Consider the following 13,174-nt stretch of genomic DNA (forward strand, 5'->3'; position numbering starts at 1 on the left):
CGAGCCCACCCCACAATGAGAAAAAAACAGAGAAAGGGAGGAGTGGGAACGACGTCAGCCGAGAGACGCGAGCAGGAGGCTGCAGCGGCGGTGCAAGGCGACGGCGGTGACCGGTGGCGCTAGGCGATGGGCGCTAGGTGGCAAGCGACGGCGATGCGATGCGGGACGATTCGCGGCGAGCGGCAAGCGGCGCAGCCAGATGACGAAGACCGACCGGCGAGCGGCGACGTAAGGCGGTGGCAAAGCGGTGCATGCGCGCGCGCAGCGGTGGAGGGGAGCAACGCTCGATGACGGCGATCGGTTGACGCGGACGCAATAGTGAGGAAGGTGTGGACGAGAAGCGGCGAGCAGGAGGAAGGACAAAGGAAGAGAGGGGTGGAGAGAGGGGAAGGGAGAGCTGGAGGACTCACCAGCGGCAAGACGACAACGGCGAGGACGGGGTGGCACCGAGGCAGTGACGGGAGGTCGACGACGACGACGTGAGAGAGGGCGGCGTCCAGTAGACGAAAGAGAGACGCGACCGAGGCGGCGTTGGATCGGTGAGGCGGCGGAGAGATGCAGAGGGCGGCGGCACAAAGGGGGAGCAGCGGTGGCGCTCCTGGGTTTTAAAGGGGGAGGCTAGCGTGGGGGCGATGCGCTTAGGGCAGACCGGCGGTTAGCGCGGTGGCCGGGATGCGGCGTCGGGAAGTGCGGGAGGCGGTGGGCGTCTGTGCAAATTCAGCGGCGCTGGGGGAAAGCGGAGGAGGGTGGTTGTGCTGGCGCGAGCCTGATGCACGCGCGGACGTGGCGCATGCAGGCGGGGCGACGGGGAAACAACGCCCAGCGGTGTCGCACGACGGCGAGGGCGAGGGCACGCGGCAACAGCTCGGTGCGGCAGCACGGGACAGCGAGGGTGCGAGCAGAGACGGGGCGGCAGCGCGCGTGAGAGAGGTGGGCCGAAGAAGGACGACACCTTCGATAGGTGGGGCCCACCTATCGGCGGCCGAGGGAGAGGGGGAGGTGAGCCGGACCTCAGGCGCGGGTGTTGGACCACAGCCTATCTCAGCCCAGGAAGGAAAGGGAGAGAAGAAGAGGAGAGCAGGGCGAGCTGGGCTGCGGTGGGCCGGAGAGGAGAGCTGGGCCAGCCCACGAGAAAAGAGACTGAGGAAAGGAGAGAGCAGGAGGATATAGGCCGAGAGGAGGGAGTGGGTTGGGTAGCTGGGCTGGTGGGCTGCTGGCCAGGAGGAGAGGGAGGCGATAGGGACTTACAGCGTGGGTTGGGTTGCGGCTCGTGAAATTGTGAACAGAACGTGTAGTGGCAAAATAGAACTAAAATGTGCACGAATCAGAGATTCGCACGACGAATCAGATCGGGAACGCGAAACCGTGAACTGTTAGCAGAACAACGATAGGATTGAACGACCCATTAATCGAGATTTAACGACTCGCTAAACTAAAACCATACGACTTTAACGTAAAATCAATCTACATGTACGAAATTGAAGTTCGCACCGTAGATCAATCTCACGCTAGCTAATTGGATTAGACAATCTGAGCAATTACACGGTAGATCAAAAATAGATTGATTCGCATGAGCAAAACGTATGCGAACCTGAGGTTTGGTGGAGAGATCAGCGACGGATTGCTGCTGTTCCTCGCTGTTTGGCTAGGAAACCTAAACAATTAAATGGTAGATGAATTTAGATTGATTCGCACGAGGAAAAGACATGCAAACCTGAGATTCGGTGGCGAAAAACCGATCGGAGCTGCTGTGAACAGGGATGCAGCAGGGGAGCAGTATGGCTGCGGCTTGTTGTGCGGCTGCTGGACAGGAGGTGGCACTTGCGAAGCAGAGTGACGGCGTGGGCGCAGCCCGGCTGAAAAACGGGGAAAGATGAGGGCTTGGGGGTCTATTTATAGGAGAAAAGCTAGTGATAAATCTAGGAATCCATCTCCTGTAGAAAAATAGATAAAGTTTCAAAGGGATAAGAAATAGAGTCCTAATAGATTGGAATTAATTTTACCATGAGGGGGAGGGAGATGGGCTGCTCACGGCTAGGAGAGGGGGAGGGATGTGCGTGTGTCCAGGGGTAGGTGGGGTGGAGTACAGCTGGGAGGAGGGGGAGAGGAGATCGGACAACACAGGGCAGGGAGGAGTTCGGCTAGGGAGGAAAAAAGGAAAAGGGAAAGGGAGAAAGGGAGAAAGGGAGAAAAAAAGGGAAAAAGAAAAGAAAAAGGAAGAATGGAAAAAAAAATTGCCTCTAATTTTACCGATTTTTATTAAGTTTATTTGAGCAAATTTTATTGACTGCAATACAAATTTAAATCTTATTAATAATTTAAAATGCTTTCGGGACATTTTAGAACATTCCGAAAAGCTTCCAATTAAATTAAATTAATTGCACTTGGTTTTCTCTTGAACTTTAATTAAACAATTTTTAATGCATTATTTAATTATTTATTAGCTAGGGTAAAACTTAGGGCGTGACATGCCCGCGCCGCACCTCGCCTCACACGCGCCAAAGTCACCATTGCGCCACGCCACGCCACCTCGCTTAACCCGCGTTGTGCCAGTGCCACCGCCCGTCGTACCGCGCCACGCCGAGCCGTCGTCCGTCGTCGTGCCACCTCACCTGTGCCCTCACTGCCGCGTTGCGAGTGCGCCGCCGCGCCGAGCATGCGCGCGTGCATGTCGCCACCGCAAGCCGTACCGTGCCGCTCGCCACGGTGCTTGCCTCCGCCGCTTCTCGGCCGGTGTCGCCACACCTCTCCTCCCTCGCTCTCCCTCGGCTTGCTGTCGGGTGTCGTTGCTCCCGTGCACTGCCGGGCACGCCCACCGCCCGCTGCCGCGTCACCGTATTTGGCCGCGTGCCACCTCTCCCTGTCGCCGCCTCTCCCTGTCACCACCGACGCCGTCGCCTCCTCCTCCGTCCCGTCCTCTCCCCTCGCGTAGCCACCGCTCGCTGACGCCCTTCCTCTCCACCCATCCTCTCCTCTCTCTCTTGGCTTGCGCTCATGCCACCGCGCTTCGCCGCCGCCCTTCCCCGATCATCGCCACCCCTTGCCGCCACTACCCACGTCGCCCCTCGCGCGTCACGCCGCTCGCCCGCTCGCACAGCCATGCACTAGTAGCCTCTGCCACTCACCACCGCCACGGCCACCTCTCGCTCACGTCGCTCAGCCGACGTCGTCCCCTCTCCCTCTCTGTTCTCTCACTATCGGCACGGGCCCGCGCGTCAGTCCTCCTCCCCTCTCTCTCTCACTAGGCCACCTGGGCCCACCTGTCGGTCCCTTGCCTCTCTCCGACTCGTGGGGCCAGGTCGTCAGTCTCTCCCCCCTCTCTCCGGTTGTGGGCCCCCTTCGTCGGACTCTTCTTCCCCTTTGTCGTGCCATTGCCAAGTGAGTCTGGCCTGTCAGCTCGACCTCTCTCCTCCCATGCTAACGTCATCACCTCTTATAATTGCGCAATAATGCATTAAGGCTTTCTGTTTAGTTTAAAAACACACTTAAACTTCTAAATTTCCTAACTAATTCATTCGTCTCTGTTTTAGTCCATTCAAATTTCATTAAATCCATAAAAATACCAAGAAATACACTAAAAATAGTTTCTTTCTCTGGTTCAGTAGTTTTATAGCCTATTTTGCTTGTTTTGCTTTGTTTGTCGTAGGTTTTTTCGCCCGTCGAAGCACCAATTGTTCTCGAAGTCGCCGTCGAAGTTCCTCGTGGGTTAGAGCAAGGCAAGTGGCACCTGTCGTTGATCATGTTGGTCCGATGATTGCAAAAATACTCGTTTTACATTCAAACATGCATTACTTTATGTATTTATATTGGGCAATTACTTTTATATATCTGTTGTTTTCCATTTAATATTATTATCATCCCAGTGTCAATTTTACTAGAATTAGGGTTAGGCAATGCTTAGCCATGCTTAGTTCAACTAGCTCACGGTTCTTATTTAATTAATGATAGACTTTTATAGCAGTTGATGATGGTTAATTTACCGATGTGGATTAATGACAACTAAAATATTGTTTATGGTGGGCTATGGGTGCATGATTTTGAGAGTCTTACCCAGACAATTAAGGACCGGTTCTCAGGAAACCCTGAAAGTCTTACACATAGTAGCCACAAGTCAGAGTGGGCAATGGTGAGATCCGTAGTCTAGCTTGTCCCTATTCGACGTACCTAGGCAAGTGTGGGCGTGATAGAGTATGGATGGGCATTGTGGTAGACGAGGGCTTATGCTGCTTCCGGCTTGGTGTAAAGAAGGGTGCGATTGTCCAGAGAGGGTTAGGTAAAAGGTCTTATCATGGTTTTCGTACCGAGGTATCGTGGTGATACTTGAGGATGGTAACATGTCGTGGAGCCATGTCTTGTGGATAAAATTGTACACCTCTTATCAGAGTAAAACTATTCGAGTAGACGTGCCCGTGGTTATGGGGCAAACTAACATATTCGCTGGGATTAGTTGAACCTTTAATAACCAGATAAATTTGGAATTGGTTTGATCCTGCCGCAATACGGTATAACGTTGGGCAGTGGTTTGGGTTTGTCGCAACGCGGTGTAACGTTGAAAAGAGGGTTGACTCTGTCACAATGTGGTGTACCGCCAGACAGCGGTTTGGGCCTGTTGTAACATGGTGTAATGTTGAACAGTGTAAGATTATTTTAAGTGTTTACTTTATGTTTTATTTGGTCTATTTTATTTACTATTTTGCTAAACGTCGTTTTTTTGCAAATTAACCTTATTCTATCCTTGATATCCTATTGCATTTATCATTCTCCTCTCACTGGTACATGACACTCTATCGGCAACGGTTCATTTTCTTCAAGAAAATATGGTCCGTTACGGATAACTTATCTGTAACGGCTTAAAATGCAGCCCGTTTCAAATGTCCGCTAGGAATGACCTGTTATGGATATAAGGTTATCTGTCATGGGTCGTACTTATGGACCGTTACGGATGATCTGTAACGGGACAAAACCACGACCCGTTACGGATGAGAACATATCGGTAAAGGGTGTTGTATGACGAACCGTTACAGATAACTAACCTTATTTGTAATGAGTCTTATTTATGAACCGTTACGGATAAGAACATATCGGTAACAGGTGTCATAGGACGAACCGTTACGGATAGCTAACCTTATCTGTAACGGGTCATAATTATGGCCCGTTACGGAAACTAAAAATATCCGTAACGGTCGGTAATTACAACCCGTTACGGATAAGAAAATAATCATTTAGAAAATGGTATTTTTGTTTTTAAAATTGTTCAGGAGGAGATATGCCTAACAAAAAGTTGTAGATTTTGATAAGATCTACAACTTTGTAATTGACATTATTTTCATTTGAGACTATTTATATGCTCAAATATGTGTTACAAAATATTAGATCTATTTTGAAAAACTAAGTTTTGAATTTAGAAAACAATGTCGAATAGATATGTGCTCTACAGAGAAAGCGTATATCTCGGATAGGTCAACGACTTTGTAATATTTTTTTCATTGGAAGTTGTTTACCTATCTAGATTTGAATTTCTCATTGATTGGATATATTTGAAAAACATGATATTTTTGAATTTTCCAAATGACATCGGATGAAGATATGTTCTATATCAAAGTTGTAGATTTTGAGTTTATCTATAACTTATAATTGACTATATTTTCATTTGAAATTTTTTTTGTTGGCTAAATATATGTTATAATTATTTGAATATATTTTAAAATGAATAGTTAAAATTTTTAAATGACCTCGGACGAACAAGATTCCTATATAAAAACTGTACATTTCATCGAGAACTCCAACTTGGTAGTTGAGAACTTTTTAATTTAAGATCATATAGAGATTTAGATATGCATTATATGATTTGAAAATCAATAGTAAAAAAATAAAACGGAAGAAACAATCGAAAGAGCTTCATAGGTGAGATGCTTAGAGCGTGTGTTTATAGAGGTGGAGGACTTGAGTTCCAATCTTGAACTACCACATATATATGATGAATAGATGGTGTAGATGGTTCTAAGCATGCTACATATCTAAAATTAGAACTATTTTTTTGTATTTCAAATATATTTTCGTAACGGTTCATAATTACCCGTTACAGATATATCATTTACGTAATGGTTCGTAATCATGACTCGTTACAGATATATCTTCGTAATCATGACCCGTTACGGATATATTTTCGTAACAGGGTTTACCCATTACCGATGATTTTTCATATCAGTAACCTTTTGTCCGTAACGGAACCAATACCCGTTACCGATAAGGTTATTGACCCATGACGGATAAGATGTTCTATACTAGTGTCTTTTGGATGTTACTAATAAGTACGATGGTTTGTATTCAGTCTTACTTAATTTTTTCTCACTAGAGAAAGTGTGTCAGAGCCTGAGTCAGAAGGTTATTCGCAAGGGTGAGCTGAGGTTCAGTCCAACATCAAGAATGCCTATAGGGTGTAGCCATTATCACCAAGCTAAAGATTAGATAGTTAGAGTTTTTTCCGTTGCATTTTGAAAATTAATTGATTTATTTATTTTTAAGTCGTGAAACTGTGTATTAATTTATCATAGTATACACTCGAACTGATTTTTGAACTAATATTAATGCGTGCTATTGTTTGAAAATTAGCTTAAATTTTTAAGCGTGACAGTAGCCGGGGGTGCTGGACGGTTTTTATGTGGTAGCACGAGGAGCCGAGGACCTTGTCAGCCGGCGACGCATGTGTTGACTGATGAGCTGCTCCCCACCCGATGTGGTTGAACAACGGCACGGCACGGGCTATAGACACGACAGACGGACTGGCAAGGAATGAAACCATTCGCGTCTTCAATGGTTTATTCTCAACATGTTGCGAATTACTGTATACAAAATAAGATTTTTTTTTATATCTTCGTCTTATTTAAAAAAATTTACGATTAATATTTTTATTTTTACTAGATGATAAAACATAAATAGTAGTAGTATTTTATATAGACTAATGTTTTTAAGTTTTTATACAAATTTTTCAAATAAGACGAATGGTGCAACGTTGGACACGGAAAAATAAAAAATAGAGTTATTATGGAACAGACCCATAATAACTCTATTTTTCAGTTTTTTGATAAAATATTTTGACTCTTTGTCTTATTTGAAAATTTTTTGCGATCAATATTTTTATTATTACTGGATGATAAAATATGAATAGTACTTTACGCGTGACTAATTTTTTAAATTTTTTTTATAAATTTTTTAAATAAGATGAATAGTTAAACATTGCACATGAAAAAACGAAAAATAAAATTATCAAAGCCTCAAATATAGTAAGTGGTAAAAACTGAAAGTGTTGTGAATCTGCCAGTCCGGTGGCATATACTGAAATTTCTCCCCGTCCGCACGCCAGTCCGCCCACCGCCCGCGCGAGAGGAGAAGCGGCCACGTCGTCGCCGCCTGCCGTCGGCCGCCCACGAGCTCGAGGTGGTCGCCGCCGACGCCGCGCCGTGCCGGCTGCCAGCACGGGGACCGGACCCGCCGCCAGCGCGAGAGGTCGACGACGGCGCGTAGCCGCCTGCCGCCCAGCCGCCGACGACGCTCCAACTGCTCACCGTCGAAGCCTCGCCGTGCCGTCTGCCGCTCGTCCGGCCGCGCACGGGGACGGGACGCACGTCGACCAGCCCGCCTGGGCCCGCCGATTCGAGACGGAGGTGATCCCTACGATGTCACCCATGCTCATTATCAGCAACTGCTAATACTGTGTAGCTTTACTTTCTCCTGGTGATTAGTACTAGTTGCTTTACTAATCTCCTGCAAAAAAATGAATATGCATACCTGTGGAATGTGTCGGCAAAGCGTTGTGCAATGTTGCCTGTTATGCAGGTAGGGTATAGCAGACGTATTGGAATATAATGGGATTATTACTAGTGCTGCCTCCATCATAGCTTGATATTTTCTTGTTAATAAGCTTGGCCAAGCAATTGGTTGGAAAACCTAATTAGTAGTAGGTTTGTTGGGAAGTTTGGCAAGATATCGAATCAAAGAAAACCATATATGCTGCTCGTTCTGTGAATTAAACAAGTATTTCCAATACAAGCCTTTGCTTATGAATTATAATGTCCATACTGGTTATTAGACTAGTAATGATGAATTGTACCGTGGTATCCAATGATCACATCCTTTGTTTGGAGGTGTCGGGAGTCTCATTACTTCAGTACAGCAGAGTAGCTTACAAACAAGTGCTGTTTCTAATGAGTGAAGGCAAATAGTGTGATGTAATATTTTGTCACGTAATGTGATGTAATGAACTCAATCAGTACGTGATATGGTGCTGCGCCTTTTTTTTTTTTTGCTTTTGTATATTTGTGTGGCGTTGTGTGTGGCAGGATGAAACTTATGTTGAACTACTTATGTATGGCTTATCGTGAGATCTGATTAACCTGATGAATATTTGTGCATCTGTGTAGGGTTGATGCTGAGATAGTATCAACATGTGTTTTAACCCAGTGTACCTATGTATGTTATGTTCATGTTTAATTATTATGAATCCGCCTAAATAATTGTGGCAAAAAATAGGCAAAATTTGCTCCAGGGCATCGAAAAAACATGTAATTAGTCGGTGGATACCGCAAAATCACGAATTTACTGCAGGGCACCACAAAAATGTGGTAATTAGCTGGTAGACACTCTGGCCATTATTTTATTAATTTCGGAGTCAAAAATTAAAAAATGACAAAATTGCCCTCGGTGGTCGGTTCGCTACTACCCTCGCCGTAGCTGGGTCGCCACCGCTGTCGTCTACTCAGTCGCCCTATAGGCTAGGGTTCGGGTGGGTGCGGTGCCGAAACCGACTGGGTCTGGTTCGACCGGACCCAGTGGGCATAACAGGTTGGCCACCGAGGGCAATCTCGTTATTTTTTAAATTTTTGACTCTAAAATTAATAAAATAATGGCCGAAGTGGCTACCAGCTAATTAACAAATTTTTGTGGTGTCTTACAGCAGATTCGTAATCTTACAGTGTCCATCAGCTAATTATACATTTTTTTGATGCCCTATAGCAAATTTTGCAAAAAAAATATGGCATAACTTCTCTTCAGTGGCATATTTATAAGAGCAAATGCAAAAGTAGCAATCGAAAAGTATCCAAATCTAATAATGGCAAATAGTTAAATTTCTGGCTTCGTTGTCGAAATGACGGAGAGTTGACGGGGACAGGGGTGGGGGACGTTTTCGCCCACGGGGAGTTAGGGCCGGGGCCAGGGGACGTTTTTACCCGTGGGGAAGTTCCCCACGGGAACCCGAGGAGGCAAATCAAACTGTGAATATAAGGCCCAAACATAAAAGCCCATTAAAATTACTAACACTAGCTCCTCGGTCTCTCTCCCTCACAGAACACGCAGGCGGCGGCGGCTAGGGCAGCCCGGCGCGGCGGCGGCTCGGTGGCGCCTCGGCGGCCGGGCGGCGGCGGCAACGACAGCGCGGGGCGGCGCGGCGACGGCGGGAGCTGCCGCGCGGCGCGACTGCTGGAGCGGCCGCGTGGTGGCGGGGGCGGCTCGGCGGCCGAGTGGTACGGTGCTGCGGCGGCGGTAGCGCACGGCAACCCGGCGCGACGGCGGGAGCGGCCGCGCGGCGGTGGGGTGTCTCGGCGGCCGGCCGGGGTGGCGCGGCAGCGGGGCTGGGGCTCTTGACGACGCACGGCGGCGGGGGCGACTCGGCGGCCGGGTGCTGTGGTGCGGCGGCGCTCTGGCACGGACGCACGGTGAGTCCTCTACTCTTCTCTCTGTGCTTGGCTTCTCGGGGATGTCGGGGCCCCGTTCGGGTCCGGGGACCCGGCGGGGGCGGGGACGGGGATCGTTTTCACCCCGAATTTCGTTTCGGGGCCGGGGCCGGGGCCGGGGGCGTTCCAGTACTCCCCGCCCCGTTGACAACCCTACTAACAAGCCGCTTCTTCCTGGTTTTCTCCGCTGATTCCAGAGGGGGTAAGTGTGGTGGCCATGGGGCGAATAGGGTGCCTCTACTTCTTGTTCGTACTCTCCGTTACGATCGTTGTTGGCTACGTCTCCTACTTCTCGGATGTGATTCTTGGCAAGGTAGGAAGCGGAGACACCACGAAGATGGTAGTTTTTTTATGCTTGTTATTTTTTGGATCGTCTTAATGATATATGCATTGAGAAATTGATAGTTTCGCGCAAAAAAATAAATAAATCTTTTATTGGGTTTGCGGCTGACGATCGAGCATGTGTTTGCAGGCAACACCACCATCTCCTGAAAAGGGGTTTGATAGCTCCACCATAATCATGGGTTAGTATGTTTCGGCTTATCTTTTTTAGATTCTGTCAGTCGTTAAATGTTCCTTGTGCCAATTTTAGGAGTTCTTTTTTTTTTTTTGCAAAACTGCAGATGTTTTAGCAGAACTATCACAAAAACAACATGCTTAAGATGTTGCATCATAAATTTATTGCAAAACTAATATGTGTTTAAGCAATGTGTCATAACGTAAAAGTTTTACATATCGTGGAGGTTTCATCTTGTGATAAGTTATATGCTAAACTTTTAGTTTTGTGATACCACGTCTTAAATTTGTTGTTTCTTGATAAATTCAACATTATGCGTGTGGTTCTTTGATACACTGGCCTAACTATGTAGTTTTCTAGAAGTAATAGTTTTTTTGCCAAAGTATCTCCAGTCTGAACGTATGTAATGTTTTCCTCTAAAAACTATTATTTCTGATATTTTAACTCATAAAAAAAATGTCAATGATTTCCCTATGTTAATACATACTTAACCATTTTTTCTGTTCTTAAGGTGCGGTGTTATCAGCGCTTTCCTTTGCTACACCTTACATTGTCCATTGGAGCACTGGTTGCAATCGGAATGCTTTCATGGAGATATACACCTACTCTGCCGTTATCTCGGCAGGATGTGCAACTTTTGCATGGTTATTGTATTCCCTTTGCCAGCTACACAGAGCCGATGGAAGAATTGTTGGTGTTACCACTGTAGTGATCTACACCATTGGGCTTACTATCTTTTGCGTCACATTAACTATCAAGTTTAGCCCAAATGGGGTTGTGAGTGGAAAGGTGATCGAATTGGATTTGGGTTTAACGTTACAATGCTTTTCAAACAGACATAAAGTGATCGAATTGGATTTGGATCTAATGTTATTGTGTTTTTAGGTTTGCTGGGCTACAGTTATATCGCTGTTGATCATAACTATTGTGCTGATGCTTATGGCATTGTTTGGACCTTTGAAGAGGGATACAAGACTTGCCAATATAATATCTGCAATTGCCGCTGTGGCACAGCTGTTCTCATCGCTTCTTCCATTTGCAGACCTGGTATGAACCTCACATATTGTTGTGGAAAAGAATCATGATAGAACGGTGAAAAGAATATCTAAGTTGGTTTTGTTTATGCTGGAGGTGGTTAATTTGACTTTATATGCTGTGTCATATATGCCTTAGCCGTTCTTTTCCCTTATAAACGGCCTATTAGTCCGATTGTTTCTCAAATCAGCCTGCTTTCGTTCAACCAGTGCACTTGCTTAACTTGGTAATGTTATATAGTTGCTATGGTTGCTTCTAAACCAGAGTTTAACTGTGTGGTGTTGCATGCTATTTTAAACTAAACACTGAAGCTGTAATTGTGCTGCATTATTGTTTTTTTGTGTGCTAATCAATTGGGCTATTATTTGAGTTAGTGAAAGAGTTACCCTGTTGCACAACTAAATTAGCTTTACCAAAGTATTAGCAATGCAGACAAACCAAATAAATATAGAATATCCATTAACATTGATCAGTTTTTATATGATTCACTGTTCTCAAGTGTCAAAAAAAGATACAAAGGGAATGCCTTTTGTTTCTTTGCAAATGTACCAGAATTAAACCGTATACCTTTTTGTGTTATCCTGTTTTTCCAGTGCAATAGTTGCATTAGTCAGGGTCAGGCACCTGATGCCCAGGTTCCTCCATTCAGAAACAGAAGGAAGCTGAGCATTTACATGAGCTTGTTAGATGCTACTTTTATGATGTATTGGGCCATATACTGCATCCATCACTACGAGCGTTCAACTTTTTGGGTATAACAAACATTTCTATTATTCTGTTTGTAAAGTTTTGAATTTGGTTTATTTTGTTGAAGTAAAGAATCTAACTAAATTCTCCTTTCAGCTTGCCAACATTATGTCATGGATTCTATCCTGGATATCTGCTTCCTTATCCATCTATAAGGCGCTCAGACCTGTCATGGCTCAGGCTGAAAGGGGGCGTTAGTTTCCAGTTTTTGTCGTCAGTTTTATAATAGTGTTAGAGTTCAGACATGAGATGGTCTTTTGGTGCGTAGACTTAAGTCATGCTTGGAGATAGCTTAACTGAGAATGTTTTTTTTGTGTACCAGAAACTTGGTGGTAGAATCTGGTCATTTCTTTGTGTGCGTAGACTTAGAGTCATGCTTAGAGATGGCATAACTGAGAATGTTTTTTTTTTTTTTGTGTACCAGACAAACTTGGTGGTTGAATCTGGTGTCTCTAATCATCGTGGATTTGCAGTAAACTTAACCCAAGAAAATTCATGGACATGGCATAGTTGATAGTTTCTTTGCGTGCGGTTGATAACATGGTGCCATGGTGGTGGAATCTCAATGTCTTAATTCATCTCAGAAAGCCACTCTTGGAAAATTCATGCAAGAAAATTCGTACTTTTGTTGTGTATCCGGTCTTCCCCTTTGGTTCTGCATCTCGCAATTTACCCAACTCTACCCCGGTGGGAGTGGTCGCTGACAGGCCTTGGCACTATTCCTCTACGCCTTCTTGCTTAGCTCTGCCATGCTCGTGGTCATGGTAGGGAAGACACCGAAAACCGGACGCGTGGTCGGGACAAAATGGAATTACAGAATGCACCGGCGGGCCGCCGGGACACGAAGGGGATCGTGCTTACCATCGTGCCAACAAACATCTCATCTTATAGATTCGAGCACGAAGAGGACCCTGCAATTCCAATGGATCCGCGACACGATTTCGTTTTAGCAAAACAGACAAAACAATCCCAACGAATCTTGATGCTGCATGTAATGACGGGCAGCAGTGTGGCTTCAAGTGACAGTTCGGAGTGAAGCTAAATACGAGTAGCTAATAAATGGATTGAGTTGAGTGTTCTGCCATGTTTGTGCCAAGAGGAACCAGATCCTCTGAGCTACAGTACATCAGAGGGACGTCCGGAG

The 13,174-nt window shown here is 45.9% G+C and overlaps 1 protein-coding gene across 1 annotated transcript; it reads left to right on the forward strand.

Annotated features, from left to right (window-relative positions):
* Positions 1–9,606: 9,606 nt before the first annotated feature.
* Positions 9,607–12,662, forward strand: LOC102705399. The gene is made up of 7 exons (XM_040526073.1): positions 9,607–9,713; positions 9,929–10,044; positions 10,204–10,255; positions 10,760–11,037; positions 11,134–11,295; positions 11,877–12,035; positions 12,127–12,662. Exons 2-7 carry the CDS (start codon positions 9,949–9,951, stop codon positions 12,226–12,228), a joined length of 849 nt encoding a protein of 282 aa, XP_040382007.1. The 5' UTR covers positions 9,607–9,713; positions 9,929–9,948; the 3' UTR covers positions 12,229–12,662.
* The last annotated feature ends 512 nt before the right edge of the window (positions 12,663–13,174 follow it).

The sequence above is a fragment of the Oryza brachyantha genome, chromosome 1, assembly GCF_000231095.2.
Source record: "Oryza brachyantha chromosome 1, ObraRS2, whole genome shotgun sequence".
Lineage (NCBI taxonomy): Eukaryota > Viridiplantae > Streptophyta > Magnoliopsida > Poales > Poaceae > Oryza > Oryza brachyantha.